General features: G+C 32.8%; 1 protein-coding gene across 1 annotated transcript in view; it reads right to left on the bottom strand.

Annotated features, from left to right (window-relative positions):
- LOC123668616 (facilitated trehalose transporter Tret1-like) overlaps positions 1 to 14,515 on the bottom strand; it is a 32,912-nt gene extending 18,397 nt beyond the window's left edge. Inside the window, exons 1-3 of the mRNA XM_045602336.1 lie at positions 14,472 to 14,515; positions 11,380 to 11,503; positions 4,203 to 4,307 (exon numbers count right to left, since the gene is read on the bottom strand). Of these exons, the coding sequence (XP_045458292.1) occupies positions 4,203 to 4,307; positions 11,380 to 11,503 (229 nt within the window). The 5' untranslated portion in view covers positions 14,472 to 14,515. The remainder of the gene's footprint in view (positions 1 to 4,202; positions 4,308 to 11,379; positions 11,504 to 14,471) is intronic.
- Between the last annotated feature and the right edge of the window lie 4,222 nt (positions 14,516 to 18,737).

Raw genomic sequence — 18,737 nt, 5'->3', positions numbered from 1 at the left:
CCTTAGGGGTTGATTTTCGTAAAATCATTTCTTAGCGGATATCGACGCTCTATAAGGAGCCTTCCTGCCAAATTCCAAGTTTGTAGGTATTATAGTTTCGGAGATTTCGTGATGAGTGAGACAACCTACCATACCCCGTTTTAACCCCAAAAGGGAGTTAATTTCTAAAGATACATTATTTGGACACCTTCTCGTTATCTATAGAGCATACATTTTAAATTTCAAGTCTCTTACTTCAAAAACATAGGACTTTCATACAAACTTGCAACCCCCGTTTTACCCCCTTAGGGGTCGAGTTTCGTAAAATCCGTTCTTAGCGGATGCTTACGTCTTATAAGGAGCCTACCTGCCAAATTTCAAGTTTCTAGGTGTTATAGTTTCGGAGATTTCGTGATGAGTGAGTGACCTTTCGCTTTTATATATATTATAGATTTTATAGATATAGATTACTTAAGAAAGACTTTGACCTCATTTTTCAAAAGTAGGTTATAAATGTAAGTCGTAAGTGCTTTATTTAATTAATAATTTGATGTCAAAACCAATGTTTTAAAGTTGATAATATAGTATATAGAAATTTTTGATTTGTATTTTTATTTTGTATTTTCCCTTCCTTTCCCTTTTTAGTTCTAGGACGGTTAACTTACTTAACTTGTGTAAATGGCACCACAGGTGTAACGAAAACGAACAATAATCCAGTGTAGGCAGGAACATAAATAACACCGTTTCACGAACTGGCGCCGCCTCTACAAATAAATACTTTACACATGATATTTCAATATCCCCCCCCCCTGTGATATTTCATAACGTTTTCTGAACCCCTCCCCTTTTTCGAGCCTTAATGTGCGACCCCTAATAGAATATATTTTATATCAAAATTAAACTTTGTATATTTTGAATCAAAAATTTAAGTTAATAAATAAATGTATGTGTAGGTACTTTGTTTATTATATACTTCGGTACTATTTAGTAACAAAAGAAATGGTTAACCTTTAATCTATGTATATACCTTTTTTTAAGTTATGTAAGAACGATCTTACGGTGTTAAAAATTAAGAAAATTTGAGTGGTTGTAACGACTATTTAAACTTCACACGTTTAACATACAGTTAGTTGGCAAGACAGGACAATGTCTGTCTGATCAGCTAATAAGTAGGTACTTAACGTACGAAACGTACGTAAATTAAAGGAGCACTATATTTCTCAACTCAATTTACAATCATCTACTTAATGAATATGTAAGTATATAATTACCTATAATATTATATCATGTATTTGTATGTATGTGTGTACATATGTATGTGTATGTATGTATGTATGTATGTAAGTAGTAAGTAGTATATCTATATGTATCTATGAAGTGTATGTATTTATACCTGTAAGTATGTAATATATTACAGTTCTTTAGCTATTCCGTTGTTAATTTTTGCACTTTGTTCCCCGCTATATGACACTCTCTCTCATGACCATTGGTTGACTGGAAGAGATCTCTTCTAGAGATAAGTTCACCTTTGCCATCAACTTTATGTATAATTTTTCTGTACATTATTTTAGTGCAATAAAGTATATATCTAGAGTATATATCTAAGTAATGTTATAAAAAACACACACATTTTACTATATCGTACTTTATAGTTATCGTGTTCTGAATTAGTAATATTAAAAGTTCATTAACGTCATTTAGCGCGAGTTTGGGATTTGCTCGGATTGCCATTTATATTTCTATAAATACTTTTTTTCTGGATGTGATTCTTTGTGCGGTTTTCTAACGTGCTTAGCAACACACGAAAAGATGTCTGCGCCAGTTATAATCATGAATACCAGGTAACGGTTATATCTCTAGGTAAGGAAATTATCCATTAAAAAGGAGCAGAATAGCTTGACATAATTGGTCACTTTATTCCGACCACATTGCTCTATTAGAAAACAGAAGTTATGGTCAGTAGTATTTTACGCACTGGCTATTAAATTCTGTTTAATCCAGTATATATTGTGTAAAGTAAAAAATAATAAGGATCTAAGTAGATACAAAAGTATATTACATCAATTATATTAAAAAAAATAATTCTGAAGTTATTTACTTACACATACATTTATTTATTTTCTCATTTGGAAGATTATCCAATAAACACAAAACCTTGTTTGAAATGTATATCTTGCATTTAATAATATACAATTGATGTGAATAGAATGTTGTGTTAGATAATTGGACTATGTTTGCAGGTTTTTCATCAACGTTGAAACTCCATTGTTGTGAAAATTATATACATCGCTAAAAAAAATCAATTCACTTTTGCAGCTTATCAACGCGTAGTCTTAAGCTTTGACTTTGTGAGAAAGACTTAAAAGGATGGTTTATACATCAAGGTGAACAGCTTATCTACTTATTTTACTTATAATTCAACTAGCCGACCCGTTCTCACTTCGTTGGGCGTTAATTATTATTATATTGACCAAATAACATACTTTAAAGAACAAATTTTATAGCACTTAAGTAAATAATATGTTGCTCCAACTCCATCTATCAAAAATCGAGAAAACGTCGTCGACAGACTAAAATAAGACAAATTAATAACGTCGAAAGACTAATAAATTGTTTTCTAATAGCGATAGATGGCGCTAGTTTATTTACCATTTTAATATTATATTTTAATCTTTTTTTTATTTACTAAATTTTTTGTTCAATTACAATAAAATATAGCCTATGTCACTCCTGAATAGTGTAGCTTTCTGTTAGTGAAAGAATTTTCATGATCGAATCAGTATTTGCGAAGATTACCCCCTACATACAAACAAAGTTATAAACTACCTCTTTATAATATTAGTATAGATGAAGCCAAAATCGTGATCTGAGACAAAACGGTAACACGTTTTCGGATGCAACTGTATTATACTGTAATTATTGTTATTGTACATTCTATTATGCCGGCCAAAAAGTGAACTAGACCAATTGCAATGTCCCCGGACACCACTTCCGTTGTGGCACCAGTAGCGTTGTGTGACTATTTGCCGCCCGGGGCCACATTTTTTTTTTTTTTATCAAATTAATTTAGCACACTCATTGTAAGCACATTTCATTGCATTCATTATGTTCATTAAGTGACTTAAAAAAAAGAGGAGATAGTCAATTCTAAGGTATTTTTATGTGTGTTACATTTCTGACGCAATTACGAGTTTTTTTTTCTACTGAAAAATTCGTGGCGTTGCCCTTTCGTGTGCCGTCCGAAGCCATGACTCCGGCACCCTCCACGTTACCCCACTCGATACTTCGTCACTTGGCTTTCCTGATATCGGATATGTATAAAGTGGACTCGTACGGGTCGTTGAAAATGATCTACCTCGAATAATTGAACGGTGACAAACTAAAATAGTTATGTAAAAATTCATGTTCATTTCATGTTCTTCTATTTATATAAAATCGTTGAGTCATTCTCTTATCACAAAATCTTAAATATTACTACATGCATAAAGATTTTATAAAGGAATTTGGCAGAAAGGTAGTTTATAGTTAGTAGACGTTCGTTAAGAACGGATTTTTCGATAGGAACTGATCAAAGGTTCCTCATTTTTTGTGGGAAAAGATTAAAATTTGACATTGAAAGGTAATTTACTAGGTACTATGAACGGATTTTGTGACAGGGCCTTATTCGTGAGCTCTCGTAAGTTCATACAAAAGTCATTAATTTTTATTCCTCAAACACTACAACTTTTTAATAAATAGGGCCGTTAAAAACGGATTTTGAACAATTGTATTCTAATGACGGCTTAGAGTAATAGGTGTTGAAAGTTTGTTTATCAAGTCCGCCATTTTTAAGTTAGAAGCATGAATCTTAATTTTTTTTACTACTGATTAAAAACATTACATATTCTAGCATTTATGGACATTTTACACTAGAAGAGGTGAAAAAGCGGTTGAAGGTTTGTATCGAAAATTCGTAATTTTTAAAGATAGAAAAGTGGAAATTTATTTTGGACTATTGATTAAAAATAAGTTGACACATTTTTTGGACAGATGTTTCTTGTGGTCTGGGCGCTTGTGGCTTGTGTATTGTGTGTGTTTCCGGACCCCCGACACAGGAGATAATCCTACTGGGGGCCGTTGAGTGTGAAGCGTTTATTTTATTACTATCTATTATTTATTTATTTTTTATTTTTATATGAAACTTAATTAAATTTATAGATAGTAATATTATATTAATTACTTACTTATCCATGATATTTCAGAATTTTTTAGATGTAGAATTTCGAATTCAGCTGGTTCTTTGACGGCAGGAATAAGAATAGTTGAAAACCCAAGTGACATTCCATACACTGAAACAGAAGTTTTCTTTTATTCAATCATCATAATATATATTAATGTGCTAAGTTTAAGATGTTTGCCTCTCTTTTTAGTAAAAACCTTACTATAATAATAAAAATAATATTCTTTATTAAAGTGACCAGTGACTCATTTTGGTTAGTAAACAATATTTCTTACATACTATGTTAGTTTAATTATTACAATTTTTTTTAAATAAATAAATGTTACAGTTAAATGTTACAAAACACTCAAATCACAACAATGATTCATGTATATGCAATCCAGTCTACTGGATATCATGCCCAGAATTGTGTTGGCACTACCCCGTACTCTACGCACCAGAGACCCACATCTTTTTCTCATGAGGGCGTAAAAACAATCAACACAATCAACTTCAGCGAACATCTCTGAGGCGCTGCAGTATCGAGGTAGCCCCAACAACATCCTGAACGCGTTATTGTATTGAACGCGGAGAGCACTATAAGATTTTTGAGTATATCCCGCCTATAGGCTGCATGTGTAAAAAGATGTACAATATGCTCTAAATAATGTTATCTTAACAATGGGTGAACTACGTGCAAACCTACGAGCAAGCATATTGTCTCACGCCACACTCCAGGCCATACGGCCGAGACAACGCTTCTTCCCATCATACATTATTGACCTGGTTCCCATACCAATACTTAAGAATGTTAATGAGATCTACAGGTAACCCGCTCTTCTGTAGTTTCTTTCATAAAATATTGTATGAGACCAGGTCGAAAGCCTTGGAGAGATCAAGGAAGCAAGCAACAACTGGCGTTTCCCTCTCTACGTAGTAGGTGACAGCACTCTTAAGACACAGCATTACGGTTTCTGTTGATAAACCCGGCTTAAAACCAGAATGATTGTCATGCTGTTGGACGTACACGTTAAGCTGTGTATTAAGAATGCTGTCAAATACTTTCGAAATTACAGTTGCTAACGAAATGGGCCTATAGTTATTCTTATCAGCGTTGTCGCCCGTTTTATTTTTGACTATAGGAACCACCACCGTACGCATCATATCATCCGGCATATAACTATGATTTAAACATAAGTTAAATAACATACATAAAACACGGGGTAAGTGAGGACCAGCCGACTGCAAATTTTCAATTCTAAGACCATCGTGACCAGGTGACTTACCTCTGGTCATTGAAATTATAGTTTCAGCAATACTTTTAGTTGTTATTTTTGTCAACCTGTTCACTCCGGTCCCACCATGACATCCGGTCAACACATGAGTGATCCATGAATAGATCAGCAAACTGTTCAGGATCACTTAAACCGCTGAATCTCTCAGGGATACCCGGCTTTGGTTGCAATCTGTTAGTATGCTTCCAAAAGGATCGAAAATCTTTTTTAGTATAATGAGATGCTAATATATCCATTTTAATTTGTTCCGCGTGATCTTGGCACCATTTTAAGCGCGATTTAAATTTTCTTTTAGTCTCACTACTCATTCTCTGATAACAATAACCGTTTGTCAGCCTTCCTTGCAACGACCATAGCTCAAACTTTAGCCTGGCATCCACGCGAGCAGCAGCGACATGTTTATTCCAACCCGGTACTACCCGCCTACCACTCCTGCTACGTACACAACTTATAATGGCAGATTCACTTAGACTCGGTACAATATTTTCATAAAAGTTTCTTATGATACTTCTATGACTCGGATCACGGCAACTGATGTCACTACACTTACGAAGCTCATGTGGGAAATCGATGAAACTCAACTTTTTATGACATTCCTTTAGGTAAGTTTCAATCTGTTGTCATATGGGTCCCTGTCACCCCACACGACTTTGCTGCGTTTAATATTAGATTGCATTTTTATTATTGGAATAACATCCAAGTTACGTTCAACAATTAAGGGAAAGTGATCCGACCACGTCATATCATAGTTTACATACACTTTTTTAACTGTTGGAGCGGCTGCTTGGTCACCACACAATGGTCCAGCCATCGCTTAGAGCCATTAGATTCACTAATAATAGTATAGATATTAGAAAAAGGATTTAGCATTTCAAAGTCTATGCATAACCATTCTTGGTTATTACAAAACGCCATAAGCTCGTCATAGAATCGCTCGAAGGGGTGAGCGTTATAGTCACCAAGAATATAAGCACAGCCCACATTACAATTGTCTATAATTGCACTTACCGAGCTCATAATGTCTGTAAAATCCGTTACGTTAATCAATGAATCCGTCGGCATATATAAGCTCACTAATAAGATTGACCTTCGATTTAACACCATTTTCACTGCACTGCATACACGAGAGCTATTACACTGTACGACGGTTACATTTTGAAAGATCTTACGCCTCCACAGCAGGGCTACACCGCCATGAGGTCTACCACAAAGTATTCCCACCGAGGTATCTACGGCTGACATGCCTGTACAACTGAACTCGTCGGTGATGGTGTTCAGAAAAGGTATTTCGTCAGGCAACAGCCATGTCTTCTGGAGCGCCACAACATCAGCTGTTTTACATAAATCACGGATACTATCTATAGATCTTTTTACATTCTTACAGTTAAATGTAGCACAAACCCTTTAAATATTTTTATTTTTATCCATTTTGTGTTTTTATAACTGAGCCGATATTTTTATTTCGTGACACTTTAAAATTAATAAAGCGACGAAAAATAATCCCTTTCGGCCATAGACTCTCGTCCAAGAACAGAGGGACTTTACTTTGTAATACAAAAATTTATAAGCATTATATTAACAGTCACGTTGTATAGATATTCTCTCCAGTTTAACCGTTTCTTGGGTTTTCTTATGAATATACGTAGTGATATCCGATTCAGAAGTATTCTTATGAACATTTGTAATGAATAGGGATATGTGGCACTCTGCAGCTCTGAATTTTTCCTCCGCATCAACTACCACGCTCCCTGTTTTCCCTTCAATATAATTCCTTCTCTTTCGTCCTTTTTTTTGGACTAGTTTCCACCCCTCATTTGGGTTAGATTTCGTTTTCGACTTTGTGGCTACCGCATAAGACTTATTTTGCGTTGTCTTATCGCCATCACTCAGCTGACAGTCTTTGCTGTCGGGTGACTCATCGCTTACCGGTCGCGCTTTTGGACTTTTGCTCATAGTAATTTGATTATTACCGTCCACACTTATTTTATTTAAACTTTTAAAACGGGGACTATCAATATTTGGAAGATTTATTTCATTTTCGAAACAACTTACAGTTGAATCATCCATATTTGTTAAGCCCATAGGACCACTATCTTGGTACGCGCCCCTTTTAATGTTTATCTTAGAAGCAGAAAAGGGGGGTAATGCATATTGAAACTTCAAAAGATCCCTTTTTATGGCCTCTAACTGATCGATGGATACATAAGAGGACTTAATAATATCAATTTCACCACGAACCAACGCCAAATCCTTCAGGAGCTTAGATGTATCCAAGTGATTGAACAAAATTGGGGGTAGTTTTTCTAGATCCCGTGCTACGAATACAGGGAGTAAGTCCGGATCAGTTACTTTGAAAAAGCTGATTATATCATATAAAACACGATTCTCTTTTCCCTTTCCTTTTCTAATCGTTTTACGTTGATCAGTCGGAACAGATTCAAAAAGCAACACCTTGGACCTATTTATTTGTTCAATGGAGAACGTCGAAGCACATATCTTCACTAAGGTCTCTAACTAAGACTATAACTCGACATAAATTATATATAATTTTATAGATAATTGCTTGCTCTACCGGCATCCACAACTAAAAAAAACTATTTACAAAGGAAGGTTAGGTGTGCTTTAATAAGAAGGAAGTCTTTTTTTTTCTTTAAATAAACGAAACCTGAACTTAAAAATAAAACTAAAAATATTGCAGACCAGGTAACTATTAGCCAAGTCATAAAAAAGTCTGTACATCAAATGTAGTCTGTAATACAAAATATTGGCAAATACTGTAGATTCTAGAATTTCGAATTACTATTAGGTATGTCTCACCAGTCGTGGATAAAGTTCAACCTGCAAATAAGCTACGATTAGACTTTAACAGTAGGAGTAATTATTGAGCATTGGGACCTGTTTCACTTCAATTAAAAAAAAAACTACAGCTTTTAGATTCTTTTTAGGGTATAGAAATATCTCATAAATACAGTGGAATTCGATGGTAAAAAATAATAATAACTTTTGTCTGTTGGATATCATCATCTGTCAAATAGCGTTATCCATAACTGGTGAAACAGACCCTTAGGGTTTTAGTAATCTCGTATTTCCTTAGTTTGAAAAATTAAATAATTAAAATCAATCACATCAAGTTATTTAATTTACTTGTTTATCTGGATCGTAAATCTTGCGACAAGCTTTAGTAAAGGATTGTTTTTTAAAAAGGTTTATTTTGCTTTTAATTTATTTTGGATTTTTTAGTTACCGCTGAACACGTTTCTTAGTCTGTTTATCTCATTCAACGCATTATTATTGCAAGGTTGTTTGTCGGTTAATTAAGAACATTCTAGTATAATTAAAAATTTAAAATCGATTATTTAACGAAAATAATTGAATTTGTATTTATTATTAGACTACAGAATACAGAATTTAATATTAGATTACAGAATGTTTATACCCATCGTATCTTCTAAACGAAAAGTCCGATCTGAATTATTTAAATTGGAATTTACACGTATCTACATAATAAGCCTAAATTACCAAATCATTTAAATGGATAAGGATTAATATCATGGTACCGATATTGCCACTATGATTTCACCCTATCTGACACATTGTAATAGTAATAAATGAATAAATATAAAATATAATGTAAAAATATATAGAAATTAGCCGGCCGCTACTTAAAACACAGGAAGTAACTCAGGGATCAAGATGCCTACCTTAGGAACTTTAGGTGTATGTAGGTATGTTGAACATATACATTTTATATTTTTTACCTGTATTCACGCCCATAAATGTGATATTTTCTACGTATTGCACTATTTGTTTGTTTATTTATTAGATATGATACAATTAACATAAATATCTATTTTATCATTATGTACAGTTTCTTTTATGTACAGTTTGTTAGTGTCATTTCTGTAATGTATGATTGCCTACAAGAGACCGGTGTTTTCATGATGAGGTGAAAATAACTTTCATTTTCTACCTCTGTATATTAAGTAAATGTTATAAAGTAAAACTGTATTTGGAACGAAGTTCCTTACGGCAGGCTTGACATTTGGCTGAACTGAAAGAAATGTGATACTAAAATCGTAAGAAAAATATATAACGGAAGTGACGTAATATCAGTCACACGACTGTATATTAAGACGTTTGTAAAACTAAAATATTACTAGTAAACTTTTTTTTTTAAATTATTTATGTAATTTTATACTGTCGACGAAAATAAATAGACATTTTTTTTTATTTCACTTAATAGTTTGAATTATTATTATTATTGTTATTCTGTTTGATTTATTTTATTTTACGGTATTTGTTATTTTCTAAAATACTAATTTCCTAAATACTTTTATGTACCTAATTAAAAACCAATCAACAAAATTTAAAAAAAAAGTCAAGAATTAAAAAAGATATATAAAATTCAACATTTTTTTTCAAATTGTGTTGATTCTATACTAACCGAAGGAACTTCGTTCCTACTTGGTGTCCCATGACACCACATAATTTTTTATACATTTGTACAACATTAGGTAAATGCTAAATTAAATTAATATCGTTTTATTATACCAAGTAGGTTTTGTCTAGTTGGCTAAAGAATTGTTGCCTAGGTATTATTATCTAGAACGTTTCGAGGTGATCCATAAAGCAGAAAATGAGAGGTAAATAAAACTTCATTTAATAAATAGAAGAAAGTTTAGATAAGGCTATTTTTATTTGTAATAAAATCAAGTTCGTATTTCAATTGATAAATATCAACATTGCTAATTGAGTATTAGCATTTAAAAACTAATGAAGTAAAAAACTTTTGTTCGAAAATTCTCCGAACTTTGCAATTATTTTAAATATTTTTTTTTACGAATGTAAAGAGCCGTTTTGATTACCTTGCCGACTGGAGATTCTGTATTTTATAGAATGCCAAGGTAAAGTTATCATATTTCATATTTCCGAGCTATTCAATATTATACACATTTGACTTACATGACCACAAGAATATAATGAGTTGTAATGGTTTTACTCGGAGTATTATTCGGAATACCATTGCGGTCATACCCGTAGAAAAGTTCGTACTAACTATGGAATGTAGAAGAGAGGAGAAATAAGTTTGAAAGAAAAAGGCTCAAAAACGTCTCCAAGTTTCAGCTAAATAACCGTTCAAAAACCCTCCAGAATGTCGCTAGCGCAGGCACAGGTGTGGATATGATTATGAAGTTTTTTCTTACATAAATATTAATAAACATTTCCTGTGAGATAACTTTGAAAGTCAATAATTTATTGTGAATTTATCTTTCTATATAATTTACTAGCTGACCTGGCAAACTTCGTATCGCCTTATTTTTTTTCTTAAATATAATAATTACATATATCAAAACAAAATATACCCTATCTTTCAAGTTGGATCAAACTGCACACGGTGTGCAAATTTGATTAAAATCGGTTAAGTAGTTTAAGAGTTCATCGCGGACAAACATTGTGACACGAGATTTATATATATTAAGATAATATTTTTAATAAGCTCTTTAGCTTTTAGAAGTGAATATAAAGTATTGTCATAAAAATTGTAAAAATGTATATTATTATATTTTTAAATAAATAAATATCTACACGGTCGTCAGTTATTATTATATTATATATCTACATTTCTTTATTATTTAATTTTAGCACTATTTGATTATTACCCTGTTGCTACAGTGGCGTCGCTGTATGGACCATAAAATTAATGACTCTCTCTAAGCTCCATGGTACTAACGTTACGGCGTTGCCTAGTTTGACCATGACCGCAGACAAAAAACTATGTCGTGCGTTTAGTAGATACATAATTATATATTAAATTACTAAATCGCAGCATGAAATGTTTATAAAATATTTTTTAAAGCAGTACTTTTAACATAATCAAAATATTAATGAAATGTAAATTTGACTTACCTATTAGTAGAAGATTTTTTACGCTGACTGCAATAAACTGAGGAAGAGCTGTGCGAATATTTTTCTTATAATCGTAGCTATAAGCTTCATTTATCGAACTATTTTCTTTCGTTGTCGTCGCCATCTACACATAGTAACAAATTTTTGTTATTCACCCGCTTTTATTTTCACACAAGATATAAGTATGTAAGTACACTTATAAGAATAGAATATAATCATACTCTTAAAATATAATTCCACGTAATTCTGCAAAACGGCTTAGCGGTCAAATAAATGGTACTTAAGCGCGTGTTTGTTGTAGGATTGAATAGCTTATACTGTTTACATCTGTTTATTTAAAAGACTTTGCGCAATACCCTTCACTGCGTTGCAGCCTTTGCGAAACTTGAGCTAGTTGAGCCTTTAGTGACACGCTTTGTACATACAAATAAAATATATATTTTATTGATAAATAATTTGTTATAATATTTTTAATATTTTAAACTATAATTATAATGTTTATTGTATTATAACAGTGAATTACAATTTTAGTCGTATAAGTAAATTGAAAAGAATAAAATAAATTATAAACTAGCCGGACCCCGCAGTCTCACTCGTGTTGATTTGAGAAAAAATAGCCTTACTACTTCTTAAAGCATACCTAGCCTTCCTTTTTAATTAAATACGCTATCCAACTCAGAGGAATTTTTCAATTCGAACCAGTAGTTCCAAGATTAGCGCGTTTAAACAAACAATCAAACCTACCAACTTTTCAGGTTTATATTATTAGTATAGATTGGCACAGATTAAGGATATATAAAACATGTCTTTTACACTTTCGCGACGTAAATATTTACATAATATACTAACACTGATTGGTTTGAAAGATCCGAATTACTCAGTCAGATCAATCGATTTAACGATTGTTCATTTGGTGTTTCACGACTACGGGCTGACTTACTTAGATATTTTTCTGCTTGTACCAGTGTTCGTCGCCTAGGTAAGTATTTTATTTTACCGTTTTTGTAATTATGACGTAAATAAATCATTCAACTCAATTTAATAAATCATAATTTATTGCAGGTATTCAAATCGTTTCTAATTTTGCTCACTGCATATAACATTCATCTTTTTATTGTATTATGAAGCTCAGATGATAGACCGAAATTTTTTTTTTATTAAAATTGACTCAGAGGTGCAAGTATCAAAAGCGTTGAGCTAAAGCGCCATTATACAAAAAAAATATATATATACATGAGTTGATTTGAAATTGTATAAAAAAATTACAGACTGTCAATCATGTTAACATTGTTTCCAAATTAAAGCCGTCATCATATATATAATTTTAATAATTAATTAATTTACAAAATATACTAACTTTTTTTTGTTGTTGACGCCGGTAGAGTAAGCTAATCTATAGTATCTATATAATTGTGTTGCTCGCAAACGAAAAAAAACCGACTTCAATTACATCGACGAGTAATATATACATACGTAGATCGACGAAAAAATAGTCAAGTAACTACGCGTTATCAAAGATTACTCAAAAAGTAGTCATCAGATCTCAATAAAATTTATACGTGATCACAAGACAAATATCAGCTTTCGATTAAATTAAAAATTATTAAAATCGGTACACCCAGTAAGAAGTTATAGCGGATTTTCAAGAAGTTCCCTCAATTTCTCTGGGATCCCATCATTAGATCCTGGTTTCCTTATCATGGTACTAAACTAGGGATATCTTCTTTCCAACAAAAAAAGAATTATCAAAATCGGTACATCCAGTAAAAAGTTATTGCGGATTTTCAAGAGTTTCCCTCGATTTCTCTGGGATCCCATCATCAGATCCTGGTTTCCTCATCATGGTACTAAATTTGGGTTATCTCCTTTCCAACAAAAAAAGAGTTATCAAAAGCGGTACATCCAGTAGAAAGTTATGTGGTATAATACAACGTAGGTCGACGAAAAAAGCGTCAAGTAAAAACGCATTATTAGATATAACTCGAAAAGTAGTTGTTAGATCTCAAATAAATTTAAATGAGACCAATTGGCACACACCACCTTTCGATTAAAAAAAAAATTATCGAAATCGGTCCACACGGTCAAAAGTTCTGATGTAACATACATAAAAAAAAAAACAGTCGAATTGAGAACCTCCTCCTTTTTGGAAGTCGGTTAAAAATGATATATAATTTATGTGGAGTTATTGAGGTTTTTTCTAAAATGGGAGGCTAACTCTCTTAACCTTAGCGCATTAATACGTTCAGTTCTTTGCTTAATGGCTTTTAGTTATGATGATGATGTTAAATCATAGTCTAAAAGATGACGTGGAAAATATTTGACAGCTAGCAGCTGCCCGCTCGAGTAGAAGTTGATAATATTTAGAGGGGGTAAGGTACAACAATTCATGACCCCTTTGTACCACGTTTATGGTTCACCTTCCGTGAATGAGAACTACCATGGTTCGTAAAGCTTACATATCATCCATCCCTCAGTCATTTTTTACTTCCTACTTACTTTTTTGGTGCGTTAGGGAAAAATGATGAGAATAAATTTTTACGATGCGCGCGCACACCGTCACAAAAAGCCGACAGCCTGACGTTAGCAAGTCAACGAAGAAGAAGTTAACGACGTGAAGTTAGCTAGCTAATGAATTATAGCTTCTGACGTGTGTAAATAAGAAGCATGAAACTTAATTTTTTGACAGTTGATTAAAAATGAATAAATATGCATTTCAGCATTAGTGTACAATCTACCAATAAATGCATAAAATAGGCACTGAAAATTTAAAAAAAAAGTTCGTCATTTTTGAAGCTGAAAACATTTAATTGCAGTTCTGAAGTAGGTACTAAGTATTTATAAATGAGTGAATATGTGTTTCAGTTTTTGAGATTACCCAAACACGAACATATCTTGGACCTGTTATAGATAACAGGTTTGACTGGAATCACCTCATTGAACTAGTGTGTGACAAACGAAGACAGTTTCTTGCAAATATTACAATACTTAAAAATCGTGTCCCATTTAAATTAAAAATTATGCTTTACCACGCATTAGGAGAATCATATATATAATACGGCTTTAGTAGTTACGGCTGCACATATAAAACTTACCTTGATAAAATAATCTCCAATACAATGTCCAATTAAATATTTTAAAAACAATAATGTCACTAAAAATAAAATGCAAGTTTTATAATAACGAATCAGAACTCTTTAAGCATTGTAAAATTGTACCAGTACATTCCAAAGTAGATTTATTATTGCTTAAAGAACAATTTTTCAGTATATCGTTAAAAAATATTATTGAACATTCTGTATGCACACGGATCACTGAGAGACAACTACGTCCGCAACCCGCTGACAGTATGTATGGTGGAGCTTACAACTGCTTATATTGTGCAAAATATTTCGAATAGAAATATCAAAAATAAATTAAAACAACATTACTTAAATATTTTCAACTAAAATTTACTTAAATTGTATTTTATTGTATTATTGTGTTTATTTGTAACATTACAAATGCTTTTCGTATTTTTGTTAATATTTTAAGTATAGAAAAAAAGTTGAATATTGTCTATAACCATTAATAAATAATGAATGTTTATAATTAGACGAAGATATCTTAGTGGTTTTTTGTTGCTATTTTTTATTATGTCATGTATCTTTTGTTAATTTTATAAACGACAATTAAAAAGAAAAAACTACAGACCTATAGCTATTTTATCAGGTTTTGGAAACAATTTTTAATTTTCATATCACTGCTTCAATACAGTCCCGACTGTCAGACTCCTGCACGGTCGCGCCCGCCGCTCAACTACCACGAACCTTATTAATTTTTAACCGACTTCCAAAAAAGGAGAAGGTTCTCAATTCGACTGTATTTTTTTTAATGTATGTTACTTCAGAACTTTTGACTGGGTGGAGCGATTTCGACAAATTTTCTTTTGATCGAAAGATGGTGTGTGTCATTTGGTCCCATTTAAATTTATTTATTTGCGTTTTTACTTGCGTCGACCTACGTTGTATTATACCGCATAACTTTCTACTGGATGTACCGATTTTGATAATTCTTTTTTTGTTCGAAAGGGGATATCCCTAGTTTGGTACCATGATAAGGAAACCAGGATCTGATGATGGAATCCTAGAAAAATCGAGGGAAACTCTCGAAAATCCGCAATAACTTTTAACTGGGTGTACCGATTTTGATAATTTATAATTTAATCGGAAGCTGATGTTTGTCATGTGGTTACATATAAATTTTATAGAGATCTGATAACTACTTTTTGAGTAATCTTTGATAACGCGTAGTTACTTGACTATTTTTTTCGTCGATCTACGTTGTATTACTCGTCGATGTAATTGAAGTCGTTTTTTTTTTCGTTTGCGAGCAAACACAATTATACCAACTACATTACAAGGGCTTTAGACAGAAGAAATCAAGTTGACGTTGCCTATTTTAACTTTCAAAAAGCATTTGACTGCATAAATATTGATGTTCTTTTAAATAAGTTTTCTAAATATTTTTTTTAACCACATTATTAAAGTATTTTGCAATTATTTCACAGATCGCGTTCAATATTCGTTCTGATCCATACTTTGTACTTTCTGGTGTAAGCCAGGGTAGTACTTTGGGCTCTACCCAATTTCTCATTATTATAAGGTCATTACAACCTTCCGGAAGTGTTCAAAAAAACCCAATGTCTGATGTTCGCTAATGGCCTGAAGTTATTTATAACTATTGAAGGTAATACTGATTGCGATGCGCTTTTGTGCCTGGAGCAGCGACAATCAATTAGCATTTATATCTAAATTTAAAATTGTAAATTATACTCGGTCCCGTTCCCAGACCTCTTAGATGTACACCGTCAACGGTGAAGCTTTGTCGATAAAGAAATAAGATAGAATCGAAAATCGAAATCGAAGATAGAATACGTGATCTAGGTATAATTTTTAACTCTGTGCTAACGTTCAATCACAACGTTATAAGACAATCGGCAAGATTTTCTAATAAAAAATCTAGTTTAATATTATACTTTGCTTTTTTTCAAAGTACATCGGAATACAATGCCTTAATTTGGAATCCACACGAAAAACTTTATACAACCTTAGTCAAGCGAGTGCAAAAAAAGTTTGCCCGTTATTTATTCTTTAAACTACGTGTTTACCACCCGTATTTGTATCATTCTTTTATGTGAATGGAATTGTGGGCTTGGACACGTCATGGCCAGCCTGTCGTTGGAGGGATCCTGTTGCTTGCAGATCCGGGACCCTCAAATTAAAGTGGCTGAAGACTACCGCAGGGGTTTTGTCGGTATTGAACCAAGTGCTGTGGCTGACATACGGTCGAGGACTACCTGGGCGTCCTGGACCCGTAAATGGGTTCCCCTGCGATAGCAAAAAAAGGCGAAAGTGTGCCCTTATTCTTCACTACTACCATTTGATCTTCTATATAATTAAAAATTAATGTTGCTAAGCGCATAATTCGAGAATGGCTCGACGAATTCGGTATTTTTTTTTGTATGTTCCTTAAGGTCCATAGAAGGTTCTAAAACAAAAAATAAAAAAAAAAAAAAAAAAAAATATGTAAATAAAAATCTATTAATTTTTGACAGATAGAAGTCTTTTCGGGCAGCTACTAAATAATAAAAAGACAACCCTGCAACATTAGGGGCATGTGGTATATGCGCTTCGTACTGTACGGTCATAAGGCGCTCCCGGCCGCTGTTTGTGGTGGAGTGTGTGCGGACGCTTGCGGCTCGGAGCGCCCCAACGCAGTCAGCGCTTCAGTTATTGATCGTATATTGACCTCCAATAGTAATAGAAACATCGCACAACATTTTTATTATTATTATTTTGTTTTGTTTATATTTTTGTTTAATTTTGACTGAATCTTAATTTTGCTATTATTATTATTATTATTATTATTTTCTGTTTTTTCTTTGGATTTTTTTTATGCTTATTATTATGATCAATAAATGTAACTTGTTATTTTATTATTTTTTTGAAATGTTAATTAGTGTAAGCGGTAAATCCGTACTGATTAATTTTATCTAAATAAATAAAATAAATAAATCGCTTCGCTTCAGCCTGTAATATCCCACAGCTGGGCATAGTCCTCTTTCCCCATTTAGGAGAACAGTCTGAGCTTAATGCGGGTTGTCCAATGCGGGTTGGCAGATAGATATATTCCCTACCATGAGTAACGATCGCTATCAGTTGTACATGATAACGACCGGGACCGACGGCTTAACGTGCTCTCTGAGGCACGGTGGAGAGACCCACAAGGACTGCACAAACACCCAGATCACGGCAAACATCTGTATGATCAATATAAATATTTGTCATAAGCGAGGATCAAACCCGCTACCGCCAGCGCAACAGCCACAAAAAAGTGGTGTGAAGCACCAACGCGTCACATTTGACATCCTTGCTATGAATTCGACTCAATTTGCTAAATCATGTTGTATTTCGAAGTAATGTGTTGTTGTGTTTATGTGTATATCATTAGTTAAATTGTTAAATGATTAGTGTATTCTCGTATTGTAATTATGTGCTAGCTTGTTTGCTGTGTATTTGTTATAATATTATTTATTTTTGTTCCTTATTTTGCCTTGGCTTTTATACTGTAAGTGCAATAAATGTTAGCTGAAATAAATAAATAAATTAACTCATCAAATAATTAAATACATTTTCAATATATAAAATGCCACATCATTTTATACTTGTGACGACATGGTGGAACTATTTCGAAAAGAATCCCTATTAAGAATAAAAATGAATAATCATAATTAATTTTTGAAGTATTTCTTCATTTATATATTTTTTTAATAGTAATTTAGAGCAGATGAGAGCAACAGTTGAAATAATTATTATAACCTAAACAAAAAATACAAAATGATATTTCATTAGATACCTATAACAATTCATTCAATGTTTTCATTTTATTAATCGCATATCACCGTATAATATTACCTACATTACAGCATACACGCACTAGCTTATTTTACTGTAATAATATTTACCATATTTTAGCTAAAACTTCTTACCAATCGTCGCAACAATTATTGACTTCGGTATATCCATAAAATTCAAAATTCAAAACAGATAATATACATGTACACCTACTTTGTATGAACAAAGTATACAACTACATTTCTTTTCGTTGGTCCTCATTCGGACCTGAATAGATCCACACCTTTTTTTATCGCAGCAGAACCCATTTACGGGTGATATTCAGGACGCCCGGGTAGGCAGTCCTAGACCGTATGTCAGCCTCAGCACTTGGGGGTGCAATACCGACCAAAGCCTGCGGGAACCTTCAGCCACTTTAATTGGAGGGTCTCGGATCTGAAAGCAACAGGATCCCTCCAGCGACAG

This window comes from Melitaea cinxia, chromosome Z, assembly GCF_905220565.1.
Source record: "Melitaea cinxia chromosome Z, ilMelCinx1.1, whole genome shotgun sequence".
Classification (NCBI taxonomy): Eukaryota; Metazoa; Arthropoda; class Insecta; order Lepidoptera; family Nymphalidae; genus Melitaea; species Melitaea cinxia.
Note: the sequence above shows the minus strand (reverse complement) of the source record. Positions and strands in the feature narration are given on the sequence as shown.